This window comes from Grampus griseus, assembly GCF_964374135.1.
Source record: "Grampus griseus genome assembly, chromosome: 3".
In the NCBI taxonomy this organism is placed as follows: domain Eukaryota; kingdom Metazoa; phylum Chordata; class Mammalia; order Artiodactyla; family Delphinidae; genus Grampus; species Grampus griseus.
The window spans coordinates 172,091,753-172,116,157 of record NC_139019.1 but is presented as its reverse complement, the minus strand read 5'-3'; the positions used below and the strand labels follow the sequence as shown (position 1 = coordinate 172,116,157).

Here is a 24,405-nt window from a genome sequence, read left to right as displayed (position 1 = left end):
TGTCTTGTCCCAGGCCCCTCTGGGCTCAGGTGCAGGTGTAGTCAGCTCCCCAGGCTGGGGAGCGGGGGATGTGGGAGGTGGAGTTCCCTCGGGGTTCAGAGGGCTGCACCTGCCCTGCTGCCCCAGCTGCTAATCTCCTCAGCCCAGCCAGGGCAGAGCTGATCCTGGCAGAGATGCCGCCTCCTGACTGGCCCGCTGCTCTAGGCCCGCGGGGGGGCCTTGGTCTCCTCCAGTGTACCCAGGTGGGAGGGTCAGGCGACCTGGGCCTTGTGGGCCTGCCTACTGGAGGCCCATTGCACCTGAGCTGGGCGTCGGGCCCAGCTGGGCACCAAGCCCGCCTCGCGGTGAGGACGCGGAGTCTGCACCAGGCCTGCCCACGGGCTTCACCTGGCAGAGGGAGCCCCCCCAGGAGGGCTGGTGGGCACAGCCTGCCTGCCTGCACCTCAGGAGAGCCATCCTGGTGAGAGTTGGGGGGGGCACAGCTGTAGAGTGGCTGAGCTGCTCTACCAGGGCCTGCTTCTACCAGGGCCTCCCGACTCCCACCCACCAGTCCGCCTCCTGGCTGGGGGCAGCCCCCTCCCACTTCCGGGCCAGAGGCCGGGCATGCTCCCCACAGCTTCCAGGAAGGGCCTGGCGTCCAGTCCTGCCTTCCCGACTGGGCCCAGCTCTTGGGCTCTCCTGTCCCTAGGCTGCCCTGCCTGCCTCAACCAACAAACACCCCGAGGAAGACCTGGAAAGAAACCAAGGCAGAGCCCGCAGTCCTGAACATGGGGTTCTGAACGAGCCCAGGCGGCTCACGTCTCGGTGGGCAGGAGGCAGCAGTGTCTGCTCCAAGACGCCTGGGGCCTGGTACGGCCAGTGCAGAGGCAGCTGGCCTGCTACCCTGGTGCCAGGACCATGCAGTGGACAAACAGCCTCCTGGGGCGGGTGTCTCCCCGAGCCTGGCCCCGGTCATCCAGAAGGCCAGGCGCTGTGGGTGGGGTGAGGCAGCAGAGGGAGCGCCAGCAGCCTCCCCGGACCACCGTACGGCCCCTCCCCGCCGTCCCTGCAGGCCAGAGCAGCAGACAGCCTGGGAAGTAGTGAAAAGGCACATATATTTAAAAAAGATCTCTTTACATATATACACTTGAATTCATTATAAATACACATAGAAACCAGGGGGCCACCCACCAGCTCCGCAGGAGATTCCAGGCCCTGGGAGAGGTGGCTGGGCAATAATTTAGGGCACAGAGAGCAGGGAGAGGGTTGCATATATTAATAGAAGATCTGCCCCACGGAGCCCCCCAGAGGCGGTGGGGCCCTGAGCACCTGGGGTTTCCTGAGTTTCCAGCTCTTGGGGCCACCCAGTTTTGTGGATTTCAGGGCTGACCGGGCCTGGTAAGGTGGGTGGGGTGGGAGCCCCAACCCCAGCCTGGAAGGGGGCAGGAGAGGACAGAGGCACAGAGGAGGCCCCCCACCCCCAGGCCCTGCCTGGCCCCTGAGTGTCCTGAGTGGGGCCTGCGCATGGCCACTGCCCACCAGGCAGGGCTTGGAGGGCACCCCCAGGGCCGGCAGCGTCTCGAGCGTCTGCCCAGGCACCGGTGGGAAGGCACTGCAGTGGAGGCCTCGGGAGGCCGGACGAAGGGCCCCTGTCCCCGCCTCGAAGGGCTCCTGGCCCCGCCTGCTCCTCTCAGTAGTCCGCAGGGCTGTTGGCCCTGCTCACCACCCGCTTCCCCAGTGTAGACAGGGCGCCTATTATAGATAAATAAGTTTCGTGCGGGAAGGATGCCCCGGGGCCTAGGAGTTGGGGAAGGGGGGGCTGAACTGGATGACGCTCTGCCGCTCGGGGCCCCCGCTGCCCTCCGGCGCGCCTGCTGCCCCCCCACCGGCGCCCAGCAGGCCGGGGGGCTCAGGGGGCGGCGCGGCGTTGAGGGAGCGCAGCATATCCTCCAGCACCTCCTTGAAGTTGATGTCGCAACCCTGGTGCAGGAGCGCCGCGGGGTCAGCCGGGGCGTCGGGAACACCCAGCAGCAGGCCGCCGGGGCCGGGGGCCGGGGCCGGGAAGGCGAAGGGCGAGGGCGGCGGTAAGGCCTGGGCCGGCGGACTGTACGTGAGGTCCAGGACCTCGCCGGGGCCGCAGGGCAGCGCGAGCGGGCGTGGGGCGGGCGGCAGCGCGGGGAGACCCCGGGCGCGTGCCTGCTTGCGCTTCACATCGGCGTCCATGAGCTGCAGCTCCTGCAGGACGCGGCGCACGCAGGCCTCAGGGATCTTGATGCCTGCGGGGTGGGGGCGGGGCCGGCGGTCAGGGCCCGAGGGGCTGGGCGGGGCGCCCCCTCCCGGCGGGACACCGCCCTCCCCCACCCCTCCTGCACCCATTGCTCACCAACTTGCTTCTTCTTGTCCTTGGTCTTGAGGCGCACGATCTGCAGGTAGCTGCTGCTGGTGACGTCGGCCATGATGGCGGCGATGCGACCCCACACGCGCAGCAGGGCCCCGCACAGCATGTAGTGGTGTCGCAGCCTCAGGCCCTGCGCGCAGTCCTTGCCCTCCTGCACCAGCCGGCAGTGCCGGTTCCTGCGCCGGGACCACGGCTCAGACCAGCTGCGGCACGGGGCGTGGGCGAGCCCCTCCCAACACCCCCCCCCCTCCCCCCGGGCTGCCCTGGGCCCTCACCATGTGGTGTGGCTGCAGTGAGTCAGAGAGAAGGTGTAGCTGCTCTCCCAGTGCTCTCTGGCCTCCTCCGCTGTCACCTGTGGACACAGCCGGTTGAGCCCCTGGACCGCGGCCTGTCCATGCTCCCCAGCGCGCAGGTGGGGAACAGGAGGTCCGAAGGCCCCAGGCCCGCTCATCCCGCGCCTGGCGGCCAGGGCAGCGGAGCATGGAGGTGGAGGGCCAGCCTGGGGGCTGCAGAAGACGGGCGCGCCAGGGGTACAGTGGGGGCGCACTGCGGGGCCGTCGGGGCCTACCCGGTGAAACCTCCGGCACAGGCTGTCTAAGGTCTCCAGCTGGCTCTGCCGCCCGATGTTGGGCTTGTACACGGTGAAGAGCTTGCCGCGGTTCTGCTGGGCCAGCAGGCAGCTGGGCTTGTTGCCGCGGACCTGGGTGGGGGCGTGCGTGAGGCTGGGGCTGCGCCGCACGTGCTGGGCAGGGGTCCCCACGGTGTGCGGGCCCGTGCAGCCCGCTGCCCTCCCCTCCCGGCCCACCAGCCAGGGTCCTGCCCGTGGGGGTGCGCCGGGGGCTTGCTGGGGGGCCCACCTTGTAGGAGAGGTAGAAGCCGTCGTGGGTGCCCATCAGCTCCAGCGACCGGGCATAGGCCTCCTCCCACTTCAGGCCGCGGTCCACGCTGATCTGCGGACACGCAGGCATCAGGGGGGTTGGGGGTAAGGGGAGGGGGCGGGGCGGGCGGGTGCAGCCGCTCACCTTGTAGAAGACCACCTGCCCATCCTGCGGGTGGCCGGGGGCCAGGAACACCTGCTGGCTCTCCTCGTAGATCTCGTCAATGCCAGGGGCCAGGTCTGGGGAGGGCAAGCGGGGTCAGCGGCGGGTCTGGGGGCCCGGGCCCGGGGGGAAGGGCATCCCCAGCGGGGCTCACCCAGGATGCCCATGTCGTATTTGCCCTCCTTCTTGTCGGCGGCGATGAGGTGGTCGAAGGTGTCGGAGAAGTACTGGAAGAGCGTGTTCTGCTTGTGCACCTCCAGCCCCAGGATGCGGTTGAGGAACTTGCTGATGGAGCAGTCTGCTGGCGACAGGGGGCCTCAGGCTGCGTCCAGCCGGCCCTCCCTGTCCACCCACCCAGGAGGTGCGGGGCCGGGGGCGTGGGACTCACCCTTCTCCACGTCCAGGCAGCCGGACCGGGACTCGCGCCCGCCGATGCCGACGGACAGCAGCCCCTGCTTCATGTCTGTGGGGAGGGAGAGTCTCGCACGCCTGCCCGCCCCAGCCCACGGGGGCTCCCCCTCATGACCCGTGTCCCCCTGGGGTGTGTGGGGAGGGTCCACCAACTCACCACGGAAGAAGGCGGCGTCCCCTCCAGGGTAGCCCTGGGGCAGCGGCACCTTGCTCTCTGTCTGGCTTAGGATGGTGGTGAGGACGCAGCTGAGCGCCCGGGCGCCGTACTGTGGGGAGGGGTGAGGGCCGCGGGCCGCGTCAGAGGCTGGGGCACCCCAGGTCTCGGGGTCCTGGCACCCCGAGGACCCTCCTCTCCTGGGCTCTCCCACCTCGGGTACCTTGTTCTCAAAGTTGTACTTGCTCAGGTCACGGGACTCGGTGGCTCGGCGGTCCCCGTGGGTCAGAGCCCCCTGCCCGGGATGGGGGAAGCGGTCACACGTTGCCCACGTGGTGCTCCTCCCTGCGCCCTCCGCCCTCCCCAGGGAGCCTCCCCGCCCAGTCCCACACCCAGCCCCCCCCTCCGCCCACAGGCTCACCAGGCTCTCCAGCCTCTTGGCCACGATGGAGGCAAACCTGCGCTCCCCGGCCAGCTCTGAGATGAGGAAGATGTACTCGGGCGCGGAAACCTGGTTGGAGCGGTGGGTCCGGCCTGGAGGCAGAGAGGGCTTTTAGGGACCAGGCAGGCCCCGGGGTGGGGCGGCCTGGGGCGGGGCGGGGCTCACCAAACTGCTGGATGGCCCGGTCGGCGCTCCAGGGCAGCTCCAGTGTCATGTGCACCCGGCGCCGCTGGTTCGGTACCCGGCGGTCGGCTTGGAGGGAGATGCCAGAGCTGGAGGCCTCTGAGATGATGGCCACGAGCTAGAGGGACGTGGACGGGGACAGGTCTGTGGGGCGGCAGGGCGGGCAGCCTGCTCCTCCTCGCCCCGCACCCTGCGTGCCCTGGCTCAACCGGCTGCACCTGGGGGGACCCACACAGGAAGTTCAGACGTGTGTGTCCGTGAAGGTGTCTCCGAAGGCTTAGAATGGAATCTGGACCATCCCGGGTCACCCCTGGAGGGTCTGCCTGCCCTGTGGACATCAGCTCCCACGGGGCAGCCCAGAGAAGCGGTGGGCCAGGCACCAACACAGGGCACGTGGGACTCGGGCTGAAGGCGGGGCTGGCCGGGGGGTGCTGTGAGGGCCCCACACAGGCACAGGAGCACAGCACACACACCCCCACACAGCTGGTGGTCCTCCAGCCAGCCGCTCGGGACCCCTGTGCCTCCCAGCCCATGCGCAGGTGCACAGGGGTGCCCTCCAGGCACAGCCCCGCACCCCACCTTCTCTCCGCTCATGAAGCGCTCCTTCTCCCTGAGGTTCACGTGGTCGATGGAGAGGCCCTGCTCCGCCCGGGACTCGAAGGCCACCGTCCCGTCGGACCTGGACACCACGCGGCCCTTCCTGCCGGTCATCTGTGGCCGTGGTGGGGGCGAGGGGACAGGCTGTCAGCCGCTGTGGTCGCCCAGGGGCTGGTCCCCATGGGCCTCAGTTTCCCTGTCCCCCCACCTGGGACCCTGGGGCTCTTGGGTGTGTGTGGCAGGGGGCTGCCAGGACCCGGCCTCTTGCCAGGCTCGGGTGCCCACGGGGCCATCAGCAGGAATGGTAACTGCCATCTTCCTAAGTTTTTTTAAGGCAACCCAGCCGCCTGAGCCAAGATGAAACTGAGGTGGCACCAGAGGGACGTCCCAGGAAAGAGCACAGGAGCACAGGGGGAAAGAAGGACGGGAGCGGGGACAGGGTGGGGGACGGGGTCGGGGATCAGGCCTGGGAGCCCCGGCCCAGGGGGGCGTGCGGGGGAGGTGGGCGTGGAGCTGGGCGGCAGTGGCTGAAGGGGTAGTGCAGGACACGGGACGCTAGACCCAGCAGCCGCAGCACCGCCGCCCCCCTCCCCCCTCCCCCCCACGCCCCCACCCCCACCCCCGGCTCCGCCGCCACCGCCAAGCTGGCCACCGCCAAGCTGGGCGCACCAGAGCTCACCTCCGCCACGCACTCTGGACCCCCGAGCTGGTCAATGAGCTCGTCCAGGGTGTTGACGGGCAGCTCCCGGCCCAGCGCCTGCACCTTGGCCAGCAGGTCCTGCTTTAGCCGCTCCACCCGCTCCAGGACACCGGGGCCGTGCAGGTCCCGCGGTGGGGGACACAGGGGGCCTGTGGGGCCAGGGGGTCAAGGGGGACTGTCCAGGCCGCCTGCCCACGGCCCTGTTCCCAGCCCTGGCCCTTGAGGATGACGGGGGTCTCTGGGGAGCGGGGCTGAGCCAGGGGTCCAGAACCTTCTCCCTAAGCCCCACCAGCCCTTGCCAGCCGCGCGCCCCAACGCCCGCACTCGGAGCCTGAGAAGCAGGGACGTGGGGGGAGGACCTGGGGGGAGGGCGTGGGGGTGGCCACGGCCCTCACCGCGGTCGTCGGCCGGGAGCCCGATGGCGTCCACGATGACCACGTCATCGTCCATCAGGGACTCGGGGGAGGAGTGGAAGTCGCTGTCCAGGCCGCCGTCCGACTCTGTGCTGCTGTCGTCACTGACGCGGATCACGCCCGCTGCGTCACACGCCAGCCTGGGCACCTTGGCCCCACGGCCCCGTGGCCGCCCTGCAGGGGAGCAGCCAGGGGTCACTGCCGCCTGGCCCCACGCCTTTGTCCTGGCGGCACGGTCTGGGGACAGGCCCGGGTGCCAGGATGGTCAGGGCTCAGGGCCAGAGCCCCCTGCTCCATCCACCTTTGGCAGGTCTGGGCTCTGCTGGTGGCCAGGGCACAGCGTAAAGGGGCACCTCTAACATCCCTGCCAGACTTCCTGACACGGCAGTGTGTCCTCGGGTGGTGCCTGGGGAGGCCACACGCCCACCCTCACAGGGCGGCCCTGGGTGGGTCGGCCAGAGGATGAGCCCAGGCCCTGATGGGGTGATGGTCCAGGGGCCTACGTAACTAAGCTACCATCCAGGACACCCGGGAGGCCGGTCCCAGGAAGTGGGAGGAGCAGGACTGGGCCCCCAAGGCTGGCCGTGTACCCTCAGGTAAGCTGCTTGACCTCTCTGAGCCCTACGTCCCCCCTGGGCGAGGATGCTCAGCCTTTGCCTAGAGCAGCAGGCAGTGCATGCCAGAAGGCGCTAGGAGGCCACTGCCCCATCCCGGGGTGCTTCTAAGGGCTCCATCCTATCCCTGGACCAGCGTGGTTCTGGCCTCCCGCTCACTTTCACCTGGAGAGCGCGAGGCCCCGCCTTCTGGGGGTGAGGCTAGAGGCCGTGGGGATGCGCTAGCCACACCCCCATCCTGCAGCGCTGGGGTTTTTAGCTGACTGAGCAAGCTGCCCTGGAGGGTTGGGGAGGGCATCAGGGGTCAGGCCACGTGGCTGTGCAGCCAGCAGCAGAGGGGGCAGCGGGAGTGACAGCCTGACCCAGATCAAGGCTCAGAAAGGAGGGAGGCCGGAGGGAGGCGGCAGGAGCAAGGGAGGAGGCCACAAGGCGCCCGAGGTCCAGGCGGGCGGCAGGCGCTTACTTTTTCGCTTATTGCCCGGTCCCCTCTCTCGCTTCCTCTTGGTTGAAGGAAAGTGCTTCTGAATTAGCGACAGAAAGACGCCTCTGAAAGTGAGAAGCAGAGTTTATTTTTGCTGGGAGACCTGGAGGGGTTGGGTCCCGTGTGTGGGTTTGCTCTGGTGGGGACACCCAGCGCCAGGGGGCCCCGCGGGTGGGTCTGGGTGCAGGGGCTCAGAGAAGGCGCGTGGGAGGGGAAAGGAGCTGCAAGGACAGGGGGGCGGGGGTCCCACGTGGTGGGCAATGGACGGAGCGTGGGTGGGAAGCTGGGTGGGGCTCCCGCCGTCAAAGGGCCCACAGCTCTGCCCACACGCGCTGACTGGCCGAGGGGGAGGCTCCCAGGATGGGGTCCCAGGGGAAGGGAGGTGATGCTGGGCTGAGGGGGAGAGGCCAGGATGAGGTGAGCCAGGCAAGGGGCCTCGTGCTGGGACCCTCACCCAGGGTGGGAAGGGAGGCCAGGGGCTTTGGGGACCAGCAAGGCCAGTCCCTAAAATCAGTGTCGTCCTTGAAACGGCACGGTTCCCACGTGGGGGTGTGGGTGCAGGCACCGGGAAGCCTCATTCTAAAGCCCTGGGACCCTCGGCCAGCGCTCTCCGAGTCCTGGGGTCCCCACGGTTACCCTTTCTGGCTTTACGATGCGAGATGGGCCTAAGGTCACTTAGGACCGGGGCCGCTCCCTAGGCTGGGAATACAGGCAGGGCCAGGCCACAGGTCGGCCCCAGGGTGGGTCGCAGAGGGAGGGGTCCCTGGCGTAGCCCCCACCCTCCCCACCGGGCCGCAGGCATCACTCACTCGGCAGCGGACACGAAGCCATCAAGCTGGCCCTCCTTCTCGCCCAGCACCTCCCGGGTACGCGCCTCACCCGTGGACTGCAGCCCGATAACCACGCACTGCGGGGGTGGGTGGTGGTGAGCAGAGGCCTGCCCACCAGCCCCGGAGTGCGGGCCCCAGAGGGGCCCCCAGGGAAGCACCAGGCCCCACACTGGCCCTGTCCCAGCACCCAAAACCCAGGGCGGGCCTCAGTCTCTCCCTCCTCCCACCCCCGTGTCCCTCGGGCTGCCAGGCCCCGACAAGCCCAGATCCACCTGGAAAGTCCACCTGGCAGCCCACAGCCAGCCTCAGCTCCCGGACCCCCACCCCCATCCTCTGCCCTGTTCTTTCTTGGGACTCGCCAGCCCAGCCTGCACACGGGTAGCCTGGGGCAAGGCGGGACCAGAACCTTCCGGGTCTCAGCATCGCCCTCACCAGCCCCATCCTTGCGGGTTCGGCCCAGCCACACGCAGGCTCCTTTGCGATCGTGAGGCTGACACGGCGTGCCGGGTTCTGCCCACTCGCCCCTGACACAGGGATGCAGGGGGCCCGGCACAGCCCAGCTCACCTTGTCCCTGGCCAGCTCCTCCCGGGCCAGCTCCACCAGCCGGCGCACCTTGGCGGCAACACATAGGTACTTGAAGAAGCGCTGGTGGGCCGACCAGAACTGGCCCCACAGGGACTTGCGTGACTCCAGGCCGATCCAGTCGGCTGCCTGCTGGAACACGCCCAGGGCCTCGGCCCACTGAAATGACACGCCTGGCTGAGCTCACTACCACCGTCTCTGCCCGGACCCTGGCTGCCCCCGCCCCGTGGAAATGTGGGCCAGGGAAGGGGGGCTGTAAGTAGAGCAACAAGGAGGCCCTGGCGATAGCTGGACGGTCGGAAATGTTAAGAAACAACAAGTGTGATGCTGGTGAGACCGTGGTGGAATGGTGCTCGTGCAGCCCAGGGGCGGGTGGACACCGCCTCCCGAGGCGGCAGGGATACCCTCCCTGCCAGCTCCCTGCCAGCGGCCTCTGACTCTCCACACTTCAGACCAGGGTCTCGCTGGGGTGGTCCTGCCCCCAGGGGACACCGGGCCATGTCTGGGGCATCTGCGGCTGTCACACTGGGGGGATCCAGGCATCGAGCAGGTGGGTCCAGGGAGGTGCTCCCACCCCGCAGCGCCCAGGACGGCCCCACGGAGAGAGACAGAAAACGGCCACCAGCTCTGGGTTCTGTTCTGGGGGCAACATGCTCAGGAAATCATGGGGAGGGGAGGCGGGGATGCGGGCGTACAGTCCGTACAGAATCCCCAACTTGAACAGGTTCAAGATGCTGGGCTCCTGCCAAAGACCGAGGCGGGCGGGCCAGGTGCTCCCCCCTGTCCAGTCTGACTAATCCCTGTGGTGTCTTAAGGGCAGACGCTGAAGGTGACGGGGGCGTAACTCCAAGGGGACATGCAGGCTGTCCACTCAGTCAGAGGCTCACCAGCAGGGCCGCCCGGTTGTAGATGTGCTCGAAGGACGGGGCCAGCGGGATCTCTTCGATGCGGAAGGTGACGCCAGAGAAGCTGAGCTGGCGTGCGATGTACATGCCGCTGACCTTCATGTCCATGGCCACGATCTCCATGGCGCCCACACCCCTGCAGGTGAACACAGGCTGCCTGGGCAACGGCCTGGGACCACATGCTAGGTCCCACCCAGGGGCAGAGCAACCTGGGGAGGGGCTGTCACCCAGCACTGAGCCCTGGAGAGCGAGGAAGGGCCAGGTGCATGGAGCAGAGAGCACTTGCAAAGGCCCTGTCGTCACCAAGGGCCTGGTGGGCCTTGGAAACACACAGAAGGTAGTCTGCCTGGACCAAGGAGGGGCCTGCACGGGAGCAGGAAAAGTGGGGAGGAGGCCCTTTCGCCCGGAGACCGATGGGAAGTACTAGGCAGAGGAAGGATAGGATTTGCATTTTAAGATCTCTCTGGCTGTCAGAGGAGCATGGGCAGGGGTGAGCGTGACACCTGGCCCCCGCTCCCATCATGTGGGGGATGGGCACGGGGTAAAGCGCACACCTCTTCTCGATGGCATGCAGAAATTCCTCGAAGGTCCGGAACGGTGTGCCCTCGCCCCAGATACCCAGGCGGCTCATGTAGATCATGTTCCGGGGCTCAGAGGCACCTGGGGGAAGGGGGAGCCACCGTCAGCTCCTCCGACCTGGGAAGGTTGGGGGCCTCAGGTGTGGCCCCAGAAATGGCACGAGGGCCAGGAATGGGGACCTGAGGCTCTCGGGAAAGTGCCCACGGCCAGCTGGCAGAAGGGAGGCCCCTGACAGGGGTTGGTGTCTGAGAACAGGGCCTGGCAGGAGCTGGGCTGCAGACCAGACGCTCCCCCCCCCAACTCTCTCCCACACACAGCTGCGCCAGGGCAGGCATCGCTCGCTCGTCGATGACCAGGCCCCTCACCTGTGGCGCTGGCGTAGACCACCCTGGCCAGGGGCAGCTTGTTCTGCAGGTCCAGCACGGCCTTGCCCATCTTGGTGGAGCTGGCATTCTTGGCTTTGTGGCACTCGTCAAACACAATCTGGGGTGGGCGTGGGTTAAGGACTGTGCTGGAAGGCGGGCCGCCCCACAGACCCACCACGACACCCTAGGTGGTCCCTTCCTGGTTGGGGGGAACTCTGGAAGGTGCCTGGGGGGATCTGGCCACGGGGTGTGGTCCTTGGGGTGTGTGAGGCCACCAAAGCCAGAGGGAAACAGCCTCTAGGCCCCGAACAACGTGGACAGGAATTGAAAGACACAGAAAGTTCTTAATGTTTTCAGGGGAAAAAGCGCAAGTTACAGACAAGTATGTCTGTCACGAACCTACCTGAAAGGCAAGGTGTGAGTGCCACACGCACGCGCACGTGTCCACACGTATGTACAGGGGTTCGACGGAGGATCAGCGGAAACGCGAGTGAGGTTAGCCCGATGCCATGTGGCCGCCCCCGAGGTGTGAGGTTAACATTGCTGTTTTTTTATGCTGCTGTTGCTGAGCTGAGGTGTCACCTGACACCGGGCGCCCAGAAGCATCAGTAATCCTGCTGCTTCTTCTGGCTCATGGGAGCTCTAAACAGACTATGCCTCGTGAACAGAGGGCCCACAGGCCTTGTCTCATCGGAGGGAGCGAGGGGAGCTTCGGGAAAGTGCACTCACCCCACTTCTGAGGACAAGGGTGAATCCCAGGGAGATAGAGCCCGAGGGTCCTCTAAGGGCCCCTGCAGAAATCCGCAGGGGAAGCTGTGGCCCCTCTGTGTGTGTGTGTGTGTGTGTGTGTGTGTGTGGAGGGGGGGAGCAGCGGGGGAGAAGGCCGAGGGGGGTTGGCCTGAAGGCTGTTACTGGTAAGAGGAATGTGTGAAACAAGAAAACGTTAACACCAGATACACATCAGACTCTAGCTTATAGTCCCCTAAACTTCTTCTTCCTACAGCTTGATGGACATTCTTTTTTTTTTTTTGGCCACACCAGGCAGCTTGCGGAATCTCAGTTCCCCGACCAGGTACCAAACCCGTGCCCCCTGCAACGGAAGCAGGGAGTCCTAACCACTGGACCACCAGGGCAGTCCCTGGTGGACTCTCCTATGCTTTGTTTCCTACAGTTTGGTGGGAGCAAAAAGAAAGTGATCTCAGGCTGAAAAGCAAAGGAGGGAGACGCCTGGGGCTTCGGCCCAGTCAGGAAGGGCCTGGGACCCACAGCAGCTGGCAGAGCTAGAGCAGCGGGGCCTCTGGCCCAGCTGTGCTCTGGCTCTCCTGGACTGCCTCCCGCCCCGCCCCGACGGAGCCTGGGTGGGACCAGCTTGGGGGCCGGACAAGGACGGGGGAGGAAGTGCTCTGCACCCCCAGACCTCCGGCCCCGCCGCCCGCGGTGTCGCAGCAAACACCACCCCGACCCTGTGGTTACGGGTCTGGCCAGCTGGAGCCCGGAGGCTGAGCCAGACGGCCAAGGGCGGGTAACAGCTGTCCCTGAGGGCGAGCCTGCGCCACCAGGCCCTCCCTTCCGGGAATTCCTCCCGCGCTTCCGCACCCTCCGGCACCGGCCAGGACCAAGGCCTCCCGGCCCCCTGCACTCGGCTCCGCCCCTCCCGGCCCCCTGCGCTCGGCCCCGCCCCCGCATCACGGCCAGGATACCACGCCATCGAAGGCCTCCCCACACCACTCCAGGATCTGCCGGATGCGCGTGCGGTGCTGCCCGCCTGCCTGGCTCTCCCCGATCAGGGCGGAGTAGGTGGCAAAGAGGACGCCCTCTGAGGTAGTGTTGTCGCCGTACTTGATCTGGGGAGAGGGCCAGGCATCGGTGCGCGCCGGGGCATAGCCACGCCCGCGCTCCGGGACCCCCACCCCTACCAGGCGAGGGGCTGCGGGCCACCCACCTTGCTCAGCGCGTGCACCGCGATGCCAGGGGCGGCGATGTCCCGAAGGTCGCGCTCCGCATCGTACTTGAGATCATTGGAGACGCTGAACCTGCGGGTGCGGGCCAGTAGGCTTCAGGAACCCCCTGCCCACCTGCCGGCCCACCCCCTGCCCAGGGAGGGACAGCTTACCACAAGGCCTTCTTTCTGCCCCGCAGGTAGTTCTCCAGGATGATGCCGGCCACTGTGCGGCCCTTGCCCACGCCCGCGCCATCGCCGATAAGGAAGCCCGCGCGCTGCCCACCGGGGAGCAGGACCTCGTGTTGCTGCGGGAGAGGAGGAGGAGACGGGGGTCAGCGTGCGGCAGGGTCAGGGTGGGCACTGAGACCCCCTCACGCCGGACGCAGACCTGCCTGGAGACCCTGGGATCACCTGGCAGGCGTAGGTGATGGCCTCTAGCTGCAAGGCGGAAAGGGCTCCGCTGTCGGAGGAGGCCAGGGCGAGGGTGTAGGTGATGTCCGGCGGCGGAACGCTGGACAGAGTGCTGGTCTCCACCACGCGGTCTGGGTGCTGCTTCCCAAGCTTGGCTAGAGGGGCATGGGGTGGGAGGGGGAGGCAGGTCAGGGGCGTGGTCTGGACAGGGTTGGGGGCGTGGCCCATCGATGCAGAGCAGGAAGGCGGCTGACCTCTCCACTGCCCCCTCCGCCTATGTGCCGAGTGAGGAGCACAACCCCGATTACAGAACCGCCCCTCCGGAGCCCGCCCACAGCTCCCACACCTGCCTTGGCAGTTTAAGGGGCCCTGGGACCTTCAGGGACCCCGGGGATGGGCGCCCCTGGCCGGAGGACGCAGACCCCATGAGGCTGTGCAGCCCGGTGGTCGCTGCTGGGGGTCTTTTCCCACAGCACACTCACACTTGGATGGCACGTAGTCGGCGTAGGTCTCCGCGTGGCCCAGCTCCTCTGCCTCATCCTCCTCAGCTTCGTCGTCCTCCTCGGGGTGACTCTGAGACTGAGGGCAAGGTGCTGTCATGCTGGGGACAGTACTGTCCCCTGCACCACGCCAGCCTCCCTGCCCGGATCAGGAGCCTGGTCCACCAGCCAGCCCAGTGACTTGGGGCAATAGGGAGAGGTCCCCCCTCCTAGCATGGTGCCTCCCTGGGACCTCAGTTTCCCCATCTGTATAATGGTCAGACCATGCTTCTAAGCCGGCCCAGGGCCCGCATACAGCAGGAGCCTGAGTGAGTGGCCCTCCCTGGTCCCCAGGAGGGATGGGCAGGGGTAGGGAAGGGGCCTGGCTCACCTGGTAGCTGACGAGAAGTGGGGTGCTGGAGAGAGAGGACACAGGGTCCTCAAGGCCTGTAAATGGCCCGCTGGGCAGGAACAGCTGGAGGGGAGAGGCAGGGAGAGTAGGCATGAGACTGCAGGCCACAGGTGGGGAGGAAGTGCCTCTATGGGCCCCCCGGCCTCCAGGGGGGCTCGCCTTGTGGTCCTCAAGCCCCTCAGCTGGCCACCGGCCTCCTTCCTGTTGCCCGCCCACCTAGATTTGATAGATACATAAGTACTTGGGATACATAAAGTACTAGATAAATAGGTACTAGGAATGCGACGTACAACACGATAAATAGAATTTACACTGCTGTATGTTATATATGAAAGTTCTTAAAGTAAACCCTAGGGGTTCTCGGCACAAAGAAAAAATACGGTTTTTACTTCTTTAATTTTTTTTTTTTTTTTTTTTTTTGGGCACACTGTGTGGCTTGTGGGATCTTAGTTCCCTGACCAGGGACTGAATTCACGCCCTCAGCAGTGAAAGTGCCGAGTCCTAACCACTGGACCGCCAGGGAATTCCCTCTATTTCTTTAATTCTGTATCTATATGAGACTATGGATGTTCACTGACTTGTCATCATCTCATGATGTATGCAAGTCAAATCACCATTCTGTATGTACACTTTAAACTTACTGCTGTCTGTCAATCACATCTCAATAAAACTGAAAGGAAAAAAAACACAAAGTTTTTTTGAAATGAAAATAAAATGGAAATGAGGCACAGGGAGGTCTGAAACCTACTCTCAATTCCCTCTCCCTTTTTTTTTTGAATTAACGAAAACAAACAAACAGCTGCAGACGCAGGTTCCTGGAAGGCTGACTCAGGTTCCCGCAGGCAGGGCTGGCCGCAGCAGCAGTGGGCGTGGCGTTTCAGCTGCCCGCCTGGGCCTCAGGTTCCCGGGAGGCTGGGAACCGGTAGGAGGGCCCTGGCGAGGCGAGGACGGGCCTGGGTCGCCTGCTGCACCTACTCTGGGCACTTCGTATCCCCCTGCCAGCCCCAGACTGGGCCCAGACGCTTCCCGAGGGCCCGGGGGTTTCATGGGCACTGAACCCGTCAGGGCATCTAGGCATATGCCCACCAGTGTCCACTAGTGTATGCCGGGCTCCCCGGAGACCCTCTTCCCCCTGGGGAGCCCCTGCATCTTCTGGCCTACATGGGAGACATGAGCACCCTCGAGCCACACCCTCCTCCGTGTCTGTTCGGCCGAGGATGGGGCACACTGACCTTGTCGTGGGTGGAGGGGCCAGTGCTCACGTCCCAGATGGTGGGCACCTGGCTGAGGCTGTCGGCGGGCAGGAAGTCAGGTGTGTCTGCGATGTCTGAGAGGGAGTCCACGGACGAGGAGAAGATGGAGGCATTGGAGAGGTCATCGAGGTACGAGGAGTCCTGCAAGACAGGCCGGGTGAGGGCAGCTGTGAGGCCCAGCCACACGGTGGATGCTGCTCTGCCACAGAAAGGGGTGACGCACTGACACTCGCTACAGCGTGGATGGACCCTGAGAACACGACGCCCAGTGAGAGAAGCCAGACACAGAAGGACACACGGTGTGTGATTCCACTGATGGGAAACATCCAGAACAGGCAGATCCAAAGGGACAGAGGGGGTTCCTGGTTGTCAGGGACTGGGGAGGGTGTGGGGTGACTGCTGATGGGGACGGGGCTTCTCTTTGGGGCCATGAGAATGTTCTGGAACTAAACAGAGGTGATGGTTGCCCGACTCTGTGAATGCACTGGAAACACTGAATTATGCAATTCAAATGGGTCAGTTTTACAATATGTGAACTGTATCAATAAAGCTGTTTGAAAAGAAAAAAGGAAAAAGGCAAGTGGAGGTGAGAGAAACCAGACCCCACAGGCGCTGCGCTGGACTCTACTCAGAGGACACCGGGAGAAGGTGACGGACACCCCGTGCCTGCCCTGGCCCATCCCCATGGAAGAGGTGACACCGGTGTAGGGATGCCAGGACGCACGGACCGCCACAGCTTCAGGAGACATCTGCTGCTGTGGAGGCTGCAGTTTCTAAACCTAAATTTAAAGGGAATCGGGGGACTTCCCTGGTGGTCCAGTGGTAAACAATCCGCCTTCCAATGCAGGGGACGGGGATTCGATCCCTGGGTGGGGAACTGAGCCCGCACGCCACAACTACTGAGCTTGTGCGCCTTAACTAGAGAGCCCGTATGCCGCAAACTACAGAGCCCACGCGCCCTGGAGCCCGCACACCACAACTAGAGAGAGAAAACCAGCACATCACAACTAGAGAGAAGCCTGCGTGCCGCAACGAAGACCCAACGCAGCCAAAATAAATAAATAAAAATAAATAAACAAAGGGAATCAGGTGCAGCGCAGGGGGGTCCCATAACGGCCCCCCTCCCTCCCAGCCCTGGTCACAGGCATGGAGCTCCTGAGTGTGCCTGGCCTGTGCTGGACGTGGGGACATGCAGAGACAGCCCCTTGGGGCTTCTGGTCCAGGGTCCCCTGCGGTGCCCCGCTGGGTCACGGTGCCCACACCGCCTGCCACCTGGGGAGGGCAGTGCAGCACAGCTCCCCGTGCCCAGAGCTGGGGAAGGTGCAGGCCCCCCACCTCCCTCAGCCCCTCCAGGCTCAGATGCGGGGCAGCCCTCAGCCGAGCCCCCCAGGGAGGGAACCCCCCACCCCCTCCTGCCTGCCATGGGTGGAGCCAGGTGGGCTGTGGCCTCAACGTGCCCATCAACGGGAGCATTTCCCAAGCAGGGCAGGGGCCAAGGAGGAGGGAGAGCGGCCGTCTGGGAGCCCCCAGCCCCGTGTACTGTTCACACATCTCGGCCCATCAGGGCTGTTGGAAGGCCGCGGTGGGGCGGGCTGGGACAGAGGGTGTGGTGTCCCACTAACCAGTGAGAGAAGGCCAGGAGGGTGGGCAGGGCTGACCAGTGGGGGTCTCGGGGCCCCAGGGGCTCAGATCAGTGGACTCTGGGGAGGAAGGGTGGGCCTGGGCCTAGGGTCCACCCGATGTGACCAGTTCGGGCCTGGAGGCCACAGCTGAGCTGGCTTCTGGGGGTGGAGGGCAGGTCTCCGCAGTCCCAGGTCACCGAGAACAGGCCCCTGATCTCAGCCAGTTCCCAGTCCTGCCCCACGACCCCTCAAGGGCCGTGTTTCTGGGGCTCCCCTCCGACTGATCTGCATGGGAATCAGGCCCCCATGCCCTGGGGTGCAGGGGCCTCCAGGCAACACTGTCCAGCTTCCCCAGGACCCCGTGCTCAGATGCTGGTGCGTGCACAGCCCCCAACAGGCAGGCTTGAGAGCACTGTGCGAAAAGGACAGCGGGCCTGGCAGGAAGGGGTGGGGCCCGCTCAGCTGGTATAAGGCTGGGGGCCCCCTGTGGACGCCTCCCACTGCCCAGGGTGCCCTGGCTCCGGCGGTTTGCAAGGAGGGCTGGTCCCACGGAAGGGGGGCAGACCCCAACCTCCCCCCACCGCCTGCAGCTGCAGGACCTGGCGACTGGGCAAGTCCAGGCGAGGAGATGGGGGCGTGGCAGACAGTGCCTAGCAGGACCAGCTCAGCAGCCTGGGAAGAAGCAAGAGGGGGATGCCAATCCCAGAGCAGGGAACAGGTGCTCCATGATGCTCCTTGGGGCACGCTGCACCCCCATGCGAGAGCCCGGCGACTCAACAGGCCAGAGCATCCATCTCGGGGGACACTGAGGCGGCAGCAGTGGGTCTGGCTCTGCTGCCCCTGAGGCCTGCTCCCTACCCCACCCCCGGTCAGCTGGGATCAGAGGTGGCACATCCCGAGTCTGGTGGACAATGCCAGGGAAGGGTGGGCTGCAGAAGCTGGCCGCCCGGACCCCATGAAGTGACATGGGGTAGTGACCCCCAGAGACTCCGAAGGCTGGCTGGGGTGGGGTCCGCGTACAGTCGGGGAAAGCTGTCTTTGCTAAAGTCCCTCTGGGACCAGCGTGGCCCTCCCAGCGAGCGCCGCCGAGCCTGGTCAGGGTGACGATGACCCTGGAGCCCTGAGAGGTGGGCCTGCTTCCCAAAGGTGAAACAGTCACTGGGCAGTGGGCAGGGAGCTGGGCGGGACCTCAGGGGCCAGCCCCGAAGATGGCAGAGGCAGGGGCTGAAAGGGGCGCTCAGGGGGCCACCCTGTGGGAGGGCTGAGCACGGAGACCCTTCCCAGGAGGAAAGCGTGCAGGTGAAGAAGCCCCCCGTGGAGGAGCCAGGAGGTCAGGTCAAGTTCAGCAGCAGAGACCCCTGGGGTGATGGTTGGGAAGGGCACCTCCCCTCTGAGTTCTCCCCCGGGGAACCCATGGCCCCAGTGCAACCATGAGAAAACACCAGACAAACCCAAACTGGGGACGTCCTTCAGGAGTCCCAGGCCGGGCTCCCCACGACTGCCCAGGGCCCCAGCCCACCCCAGGAGAGCGGGCGACACCGGCACAGCCTGGGGGTCCTGGTGCCACAGTGTTACTGGGGCAGAGGCGACGTGGGGAAGCGTGGACTCTGGGGCCCTGAGGACAACGTATGAACACGGGCCCATCAGCTGGGACGTGGGCGGTGCCAAGGGGCTGGTCGTGGGCACACAGGGTCCCTCTGAACTGATTCACAGTCTCTCTGTAAATCTAAAACTGCTCTAAAAAATGTAATTTATCAAGAAAGTGGGTGCTCTCTCCCCAGTCTGTGGACACCGTCTCCACCAGATGCCCTGATGGGCAGCTGGCATCGTCTGGGGGCCCCTGGATCCTTGGGGGCAAAGGGAGGTGGGCCTCACTTGGGTCCCCAGGGGGTGGGGGTGGGGCTCCCGAGGTCCCTCCCCCTCCCCACCGTGGAGGGCGGGTGGCTGGATGGAAGTGAGAGTGGACCCCCCTGGTGGGCTGCCTGCCAGTGTTGGGACCTGACTCCCAGCAGCCACAGGAGACCTCCAAGATGACCCAAACCCAGAATCACCTTCCCTGGGTCCCCAGGGGCCCAGTCAGGGCAGGGCCGCAGCTCCCAGGCCCTCACCAGAGCCCCCAACCCGGCAGCCTGTGTCCACCCGTCCCCGGGCTCACCTCCCGGCCTGCGTCCCCACCTGGAACTCCTCCGGGATCCCAGGCCCCCCTGCCCCCGCTCTTCCCACTGCAGGCCCCAATGCGGGGGAGCTGGCTGGTTACCCCGACAGTTCTGGGGGGCCAGGAGGGCACAGGGTTGCCCACTGTGCTTACTGCCTCTCAGCATGTCGGGGACCCTGGACCAGCGAGGAGCTGCCCATGCAGTGACCCCCCCCCACCTCATCTCTGCCACCGCCCAGCAGGCTGGGACAGGATGGCCCCCAGACTGGACCCGGCTCTGGGTCTGCTCAGCACCCCCTCCCAGCCAGGAAAGTGACCCCAGAAACATTCTTCGGACACAGGTCCTCTCACTGGTCCTGGGCAGGGGCCCTGAGGAGGGACAGCGGGACAGAGAGACGGAAGGATGGGGACCGAGTCTGCCTGTCCAATCAGAGCCCGTCTCAAACCATGCCCCACAGAGCCACTGCCACCATCCCAGGACACGGAGTGCCCACAAGACTCCAGGTGGGACGGCTTCAGCCCCCTGCAGCCCCCTGCCCTCCTTGGCTGTCCCCACATTCCACGTGGCTCTGCTCGGAAAACTCCAGCGGGGTCATCCTCGCTGCCAAAAACAGACAGACGGAGCAGGCTGGGGGAGCCCTCCCCCCCGCCCCCAGCCCGGCTGTTCCGGGCGGTTCCCACGGGCCCTCCCAGCCCGGCCCCCCTCGCAAGGCAGGAGCCCAGGGTTACCTTGCCGAGGGCTGCAAACTGCAGCCAGAAGCGCAGCTGGGACATGGTGGCCGCCAGGTCCCGAGGAAGCGGTGGGAGCAGCTGCCTCATGACCACGGGCGGCTCAGCCCGCCGGCCCTCAGCCCTCAGCCCGCCCGGCCGCATTTGCATGTTGGTTTAGTCACCGCCTGCGCCTACTTCCCCTAAGGCCGGCTGACTTTCAGGAAATGATGCCTGCCTGGTAAGTCAGGACGATTACTGGCAAAGCGCGGAGAATTACTGAACGGGGCGGAATCTACCACAGACGGCTGTCAACAACGCCCGCGGGCTGCCACTGGCTCGCCCCCTGCCTGCCCCGGGCGCTCTCCTGGCCCCGGCCTCAGTTTCCCCCAGACCACTGTCCCCCCAGAGCATGTGCCCAGCTGGGCCTGGCAGGGACCACGGCTGTCCCTGGGATGCCCACAGCAGTGACTCGAGGTTCAGAGGCCCCTGCATCGCAGGGAGGAAACCTAGGCTGGCTGCCCCTTCCGTGCCCCCCACGCCCTCCTGGGCCTGCCCTCAGCTCCTCAGCCTGGACCTTCACTGTCCCAGAGCCCGCCTCCAGTGCCTCACAGGGCCCGCCCCAGGGCCTTTGCCTGTGCTGTGGCCACACCTGGAGGGCCGTCCCCATGGGGCCCCAGGCCCCGCCCTGCTCTTCCTCCTCCAGCCTTGGCAAGCGGCCTGGCTGTGCCCAAAACGCTGCTCTTCCCTGTTGCGTCAGCCCCTGCAACCCGCAGCCCAGAACAGAGGGCAGGACGCAGACAGGGCCAGTGGCGGGGGGCACAAAGCCCTGAGGTCTGGTGCCCGTCCTGCTTGTTTCTTTCCATCACCCCCATTCCAGGACGGTTCTGTGCGGATCCACGGCCGAGAGGAGCAAGCGGGCCCATGGGCCTCCCTGCGGTTGCCCAGCACCCCAGAGCTCTGACTGGGGAGGGTCCCTGGGGTCAGGGAGACCTCGGCCCAATGCTGCAGCCCTCACCTGTCTCCAGCCCACAGCCGGCAGAGGAAGTGGGGGGAACATGGCCAGCGGCCACTGCCGCAGGTGAGGAATGTATACAAATGGCAACAAGGGGAGGAAGGACACTCAAACTGTCAGGCAACGGGGAAACGCAACCCGAAACCAGCGGGACACACTTCACACCCGCCCGGACGGCTGGACCCACAAAGCCAGCAGGGACCAGTGTGGGGAGGAGCTGGAGAAATCAGCCCCTACACGGCCGGTGGGGGCGCGAAACGGGGCAGCATCCTCGGAAAACAGTCATAGTCACCCCATGACCCTGATTCCACTGCCAGGTGCCCACCAGAAGCAATGGAGACGCACGTCCACAGCAGCCAAAGGTGGACACAACCTAAGTGTCCACCAGCGGATGACGGACAAACACCACATGGTCCCTCCACACACAGGAGCATCACTCGGCCACGTAAAGGGGTGAAGCCTCGACACTCACTACAACGTGGATGGACCCTGAGAACACGATGCTCAGTGAGAGAAGCCAGACACAGAAGGACCCACGTTGTGTGATTCCACTGGTGGGAAATGTCCAGAACAGGCAGATCCATAGAGACAGGGAGTGGGTTCCTGGCTGTCAGGGGCTGGGAAGGAGGTGAGGGAGTGACCGCTGATGGGGATGGGGCTTCCTTTTGGGGTGATGGAACGTTCTAGAATTACATAAAGGTGGTGGTTGTAAAACCCTGTGAATACACATTAGAAGGATGAATTTTAAGGTGTGTGATTTTGTCTCAATTTTAAAAAGACTTACTAGGAAACGGACTTGAAAAGAAAACCCACAAAGGACAAGCACAAACTTTTTGTGATTGGGTTTCAGCAGCAGGAAACTGGTCAGGTTGCCAGCAGTTTCTAAACTCGGACTCTCTGCCCCCTGTATCTCATCACCAGATGGCTGGTCGGCCGTCTGGCCGGCGCGTCCGATCCGTGGGGCTGCCCGGCCAACAGGACGCTCGCTGGTCCCTAGGCTGCCCCCGGGCTGGCCACAGAGGGGTGGGCGCGGCCCATGTCGGGACCTCCTTTGGAAATGGGGTCACTGCAGATGTAGTCGGCTAAGATGTGGTCGCACTGGAGCAGGGCGGGCCCTAAGCCGACGGCCGGTGCCCTTACAAGAGGGAGGTCTGGACACAGACAGAGAGGAGAAGACCACGTGGAGACGGAGGAAGAGGTGGGGTGACACAGCCACAAGCCCAGGACGCCTGGGGCCCCAGGAGCTGTGAGAAGCATGATGGACCCTCCCCTGGAGCCTGCGGAGGGAGTGCGGACCCCAGGACGGGGGACCTTGGCCGTGGCCCCGCGTGACCCAGGGGCTTCCCATGGGAAGCGGCCCCCCACCGCGCCCTGCCAGCGCCAGAAATCGCCAGGAGCCTGCTGGCGGGGTAGGCCAAGCCTCTGACCCTGTGGAAATCTGTTCGCGGAGCAGAGGATGTCGCCGACCCCTCTCCGTGTGGGGAGCTGCCCAGAGTTTGCAAAGCACTTTTCTGAGCTGTGACCTCATCCTGCTTCCCAGAAGCTGGGGCTGGCAGACAGAAAGTGTCCTTATCGGGCGGACGCGGGGCCCACCTGAGATGCCTGGAGGGACCCTCAGGGCGCACGCCTGCCCTGCCAACTGCGACTGCGTGAGGGGGTCTCAGCTCACCAAAAAGAGCCCTCCCCCTCCCCGGGGCCCGGCTGAGACGTGAGGGTCCAGGGGGCCTTGGGAGGAGGGGTCAGGGCAGCACCTGATCCCGGGGGCTGCAGCGGGGCTCGGCACTGGGGGGCAGTGAAGGAGGGCGGGGCAGCCACTCCTGCAGCCAGGACCCCAGAGAAACCAGGGTGGGGAGAACCCAGGGGAAGGCCTGGAGGGGCAGGGGCAGCAAGAGCTGGAGGCACAACGCCTCGGGGGGCATTTGGAAGGCTGGGCACCCCCCCAACCCCGACTCCAGCAAGGCCCCAAACAGCCCTCCTAGCGAGAGTCAGCCACACCTGGAACACACGCTCACACTGAAGTCTACACGCACGTCCACACCAGCGTGATTTACGGCAGTCGAGAGGTGGAAACGACCCAAATGTCCATCGAGGGACACACACATACACACACGTGTCCCCCAACACACGGGGACGTCCCTCAGCCACGCAAAGGGGTGAAGCACGGACACTCGCTGCAACGTGGACGGACCCTGAGAACACGATGCTCAGTGAGAGAAGCCAGACGCAAGCACACACGGTGTGCGATTCCACTGACGGGAAACGTCCAGAACAGGCAGATCCACGGACACAGAGAGGGGGCTTGTGGTGTCGGGATGGAGGAGGGGGAAGGGTGACTGCTAAGGGGGATGGGGTTTCTTTTGGGGGATGGAAGGTTCTGGACTTTGGACAAAGGTGATGTCTGCACAACACTGTGAATGCACAAAAGCTGCTGAACCGTATGAAATGCAAGTCACATTCCAATTAAGAAATAAAAGCCACATGTCCACACCCCCCAACACGTACCATACCCTGCAGTGGGAGACCCCAGGTGGGGCCCCTCAAGGTGTAAGGGGTATAAGGGCCTGAGCAACTCTGTGTCAACCTGAGGGCGGGAAGGACAGTGCACAGTGGGGGGACCCAGAGGAAGCTGCCTCACCAGGGGTCAAGGTCAACCCATCAGCAACGAAACGCATCGACAAGGCCTTGAAGACAACGTGCCGTGTTTGTGGGCCTCCTGCCAGGGACGCAGACCCCCTCCCAGTGTGGGGCACCCTACAGACACCTGGCCGGTTCTTTCGGCGCCTCAGCACACCCATGGGTGTACATGGGTGTGGTCACCAGTGTTGCACCAGGGCTCATTTCTGCCCTGTGACACTGGTCTCAGCTACGTAAGATGCCATGTGTAATGTGTAGGCAAGAGCGTCAGAGCTGAAATTTTCAGGTAATCCCTGGGGGCACTTCCCCTCCCACACTTGGAACCCAGGGCCCTGGCTCTGGGGGCTCAATGGGTGCCAGGTCTGATGGCCAGGACTGTCCAGTGAAGCAGAGCTGCCCCAGAGCAGGGACCGGACTGGCTTCCCGCTTTCCCCAGGGCAGAGTCCCTCTGGCTAGAGATCCTTCCCAGGTACCTGGGAAATGGGGACCCCACACAGAGGCTGGCTCGACCCTCACCAAAGGTCCTGGCCTGGGCTGGCTCATGTGCAGCCCCCAGGGAACTGCTCCCGGCCCAAAACGGAAGTCGGGGAGAAGCTTTCTCCTGCTAGGCAGCAAGAGTCACACAACCCATCTCCTTTCTCTTTTTGCTTTGGCTGCTAGGAAACTCAGGGCTCAAGTTTAGTAACCAGGAGGTGTGTTAAGGCCTGTGGGCTTCTATTCACTTCCTGCCCCCAGCCCAGGTCTGGATTCCCCATTCCAACTCCTTCTAATGTACAAACAGGAGTGAACGCTTCAACGGTGTGCCATGGGCCTCATGAAGGCTTCACATGGTGAAGCGGCTTAAAACAACACACGTTTATTACTTTATGCTTCTGGAGGTCAGAAGTCTGAGATGGGTTGTCAGAGTCGGTTCCTACCAGAGGCTCCAGGGCAGCAGCGGTTCCCACCTTTTCCAGCTTCTAGAGGCGCCGCATCCCTGGCTCGCGGCCCCTCCTGCATCCTCACAGCCAGCAGCGCAGCATCTCCCGTCTCTCTCTGCCTCTGACCCTCCCGCCTCCCTCTCATAAAGACCTTGTGGACTTCTGTGGTGGCGCAGTGGT

At 64.9% G+C, this 24,405-nt stretch overlaps 1 protein-coding gene across 2 annotated transcripts in view; it reads right to left on the bottom strand.

The window, feature by feature from the left end:
• Positions 1 to 1,561: 1,561 nt before the first annotated feature.
• SBNO2 (strawberry notch homolog 2) overlaps positions 1,562 to 24,405 on the bottom strand; it is a 43,523-nt gene continuing 20,679 nt past the window's right edge. For both annotated transcript variants that reach the window (XM_082652384.1, XM_082652385.1), the window contains 28 exons: positions 15,151 to 15,312; positions 13,898 to 13,981; positions 13,510 to 13,606; positions 13,028 to 13,182; positions 12,788 to 12,921; positions 12,617 to 12,707; positions 12,375 to 12,518; positions 10,675 to 10,792; positions 10,285 to 10,390; positions 9,713 to 9,866; positions 8,808 to 8,984; positions 8,222 to 8,319; positions 7,395 to 7,477; positions 6,300 to 6,491; positions 5,884 to 6,053; positions 5,187 to 5,318; positions 4,590 to 4,725; positions 4,404 to 4,516; positions 4,206 to 4,277; positions 3,986 to 4,094; positions 3,806 to 3,880; positions 3,572 to 3,715; positions 3,400 to 3,494; positions 3,235 to 3,327; positions 2,946 to 3,077; positions 2,653 to 2,729; positions 2,363 to 2,553; positions 1,562 to 2,255 (listed from right to left, as the gene is read on the bottom strand). In XM_082652384.1, coding sequence (XP_082508510.1) covers positions 1,777 to 2,255; positions 2,363 to 2,553; positions 2,653 to 2,729; positions 2,946 to 3,077; positions 3,235 to 3,327; positions 3,400 to 3,494; positions 3,572 to 3,715; positions 3,806 to 3,880; positions 3,986 to 4,094; positions 4,206 to 4,277; positions 4,404 to 4,516; positions 4,590 to 4,725; positions 5,187 to 5,318; positions 5,884 to 6,053; positions 6,300 to 6,491; positions 7,395 to 7,477; positions 8,222 to 8,319; positions 8,808 to 8,984; positions 9,713 to 9,866; positions 10,285 to 10,390; positions 10,675 to 10,792; positions 12,375 to 12,518; positions 12,617 to 12,707; positions 12,788 to 12,921; positions 13,028 to 13,182; positions 13,510 to 13,606; positions 13,898 to 13,981; positions 15,151 to 15,312 — 3,813 coding nt within the window. In that variant the 3' untranslated portion in view covers positions 1,562 to 1,776. The remainder of the gene's footprint in view (positions 2,256 to 2,362; positions 2,554 to 2,652; positions 2,730 to 2,945; positions 3,078 to 3,234; positions 3,328 to 3,399; positions 3,495 to 3,571; positions 3,716 to 3,805; positions 3,881 to 3,985; positions 4,095 to 4,205; positions 4,278 to 4,403; positions 4,517 to 4,589; positions 4,726 to 5,186; positions 5,319 to 5,883; positions 6,054 to 6,299; positions 6,492 to 7,394; positions 7,478 to 8,221; positions 8,320 to 8,807; positions 8,985 to 9,712; positions 9,867 to 10,284; positions 10,391 to 10,674; positions 10,793 to 12,374; positions 12,519 to 12,616; positions 12,708 to 12,787; positions 12,922 to 13,027; positions 13,183 to 13,509; positions 13,607 to 13,897; positions 13,982 to 15,150; positions 15,313 to 24,405) is intronic.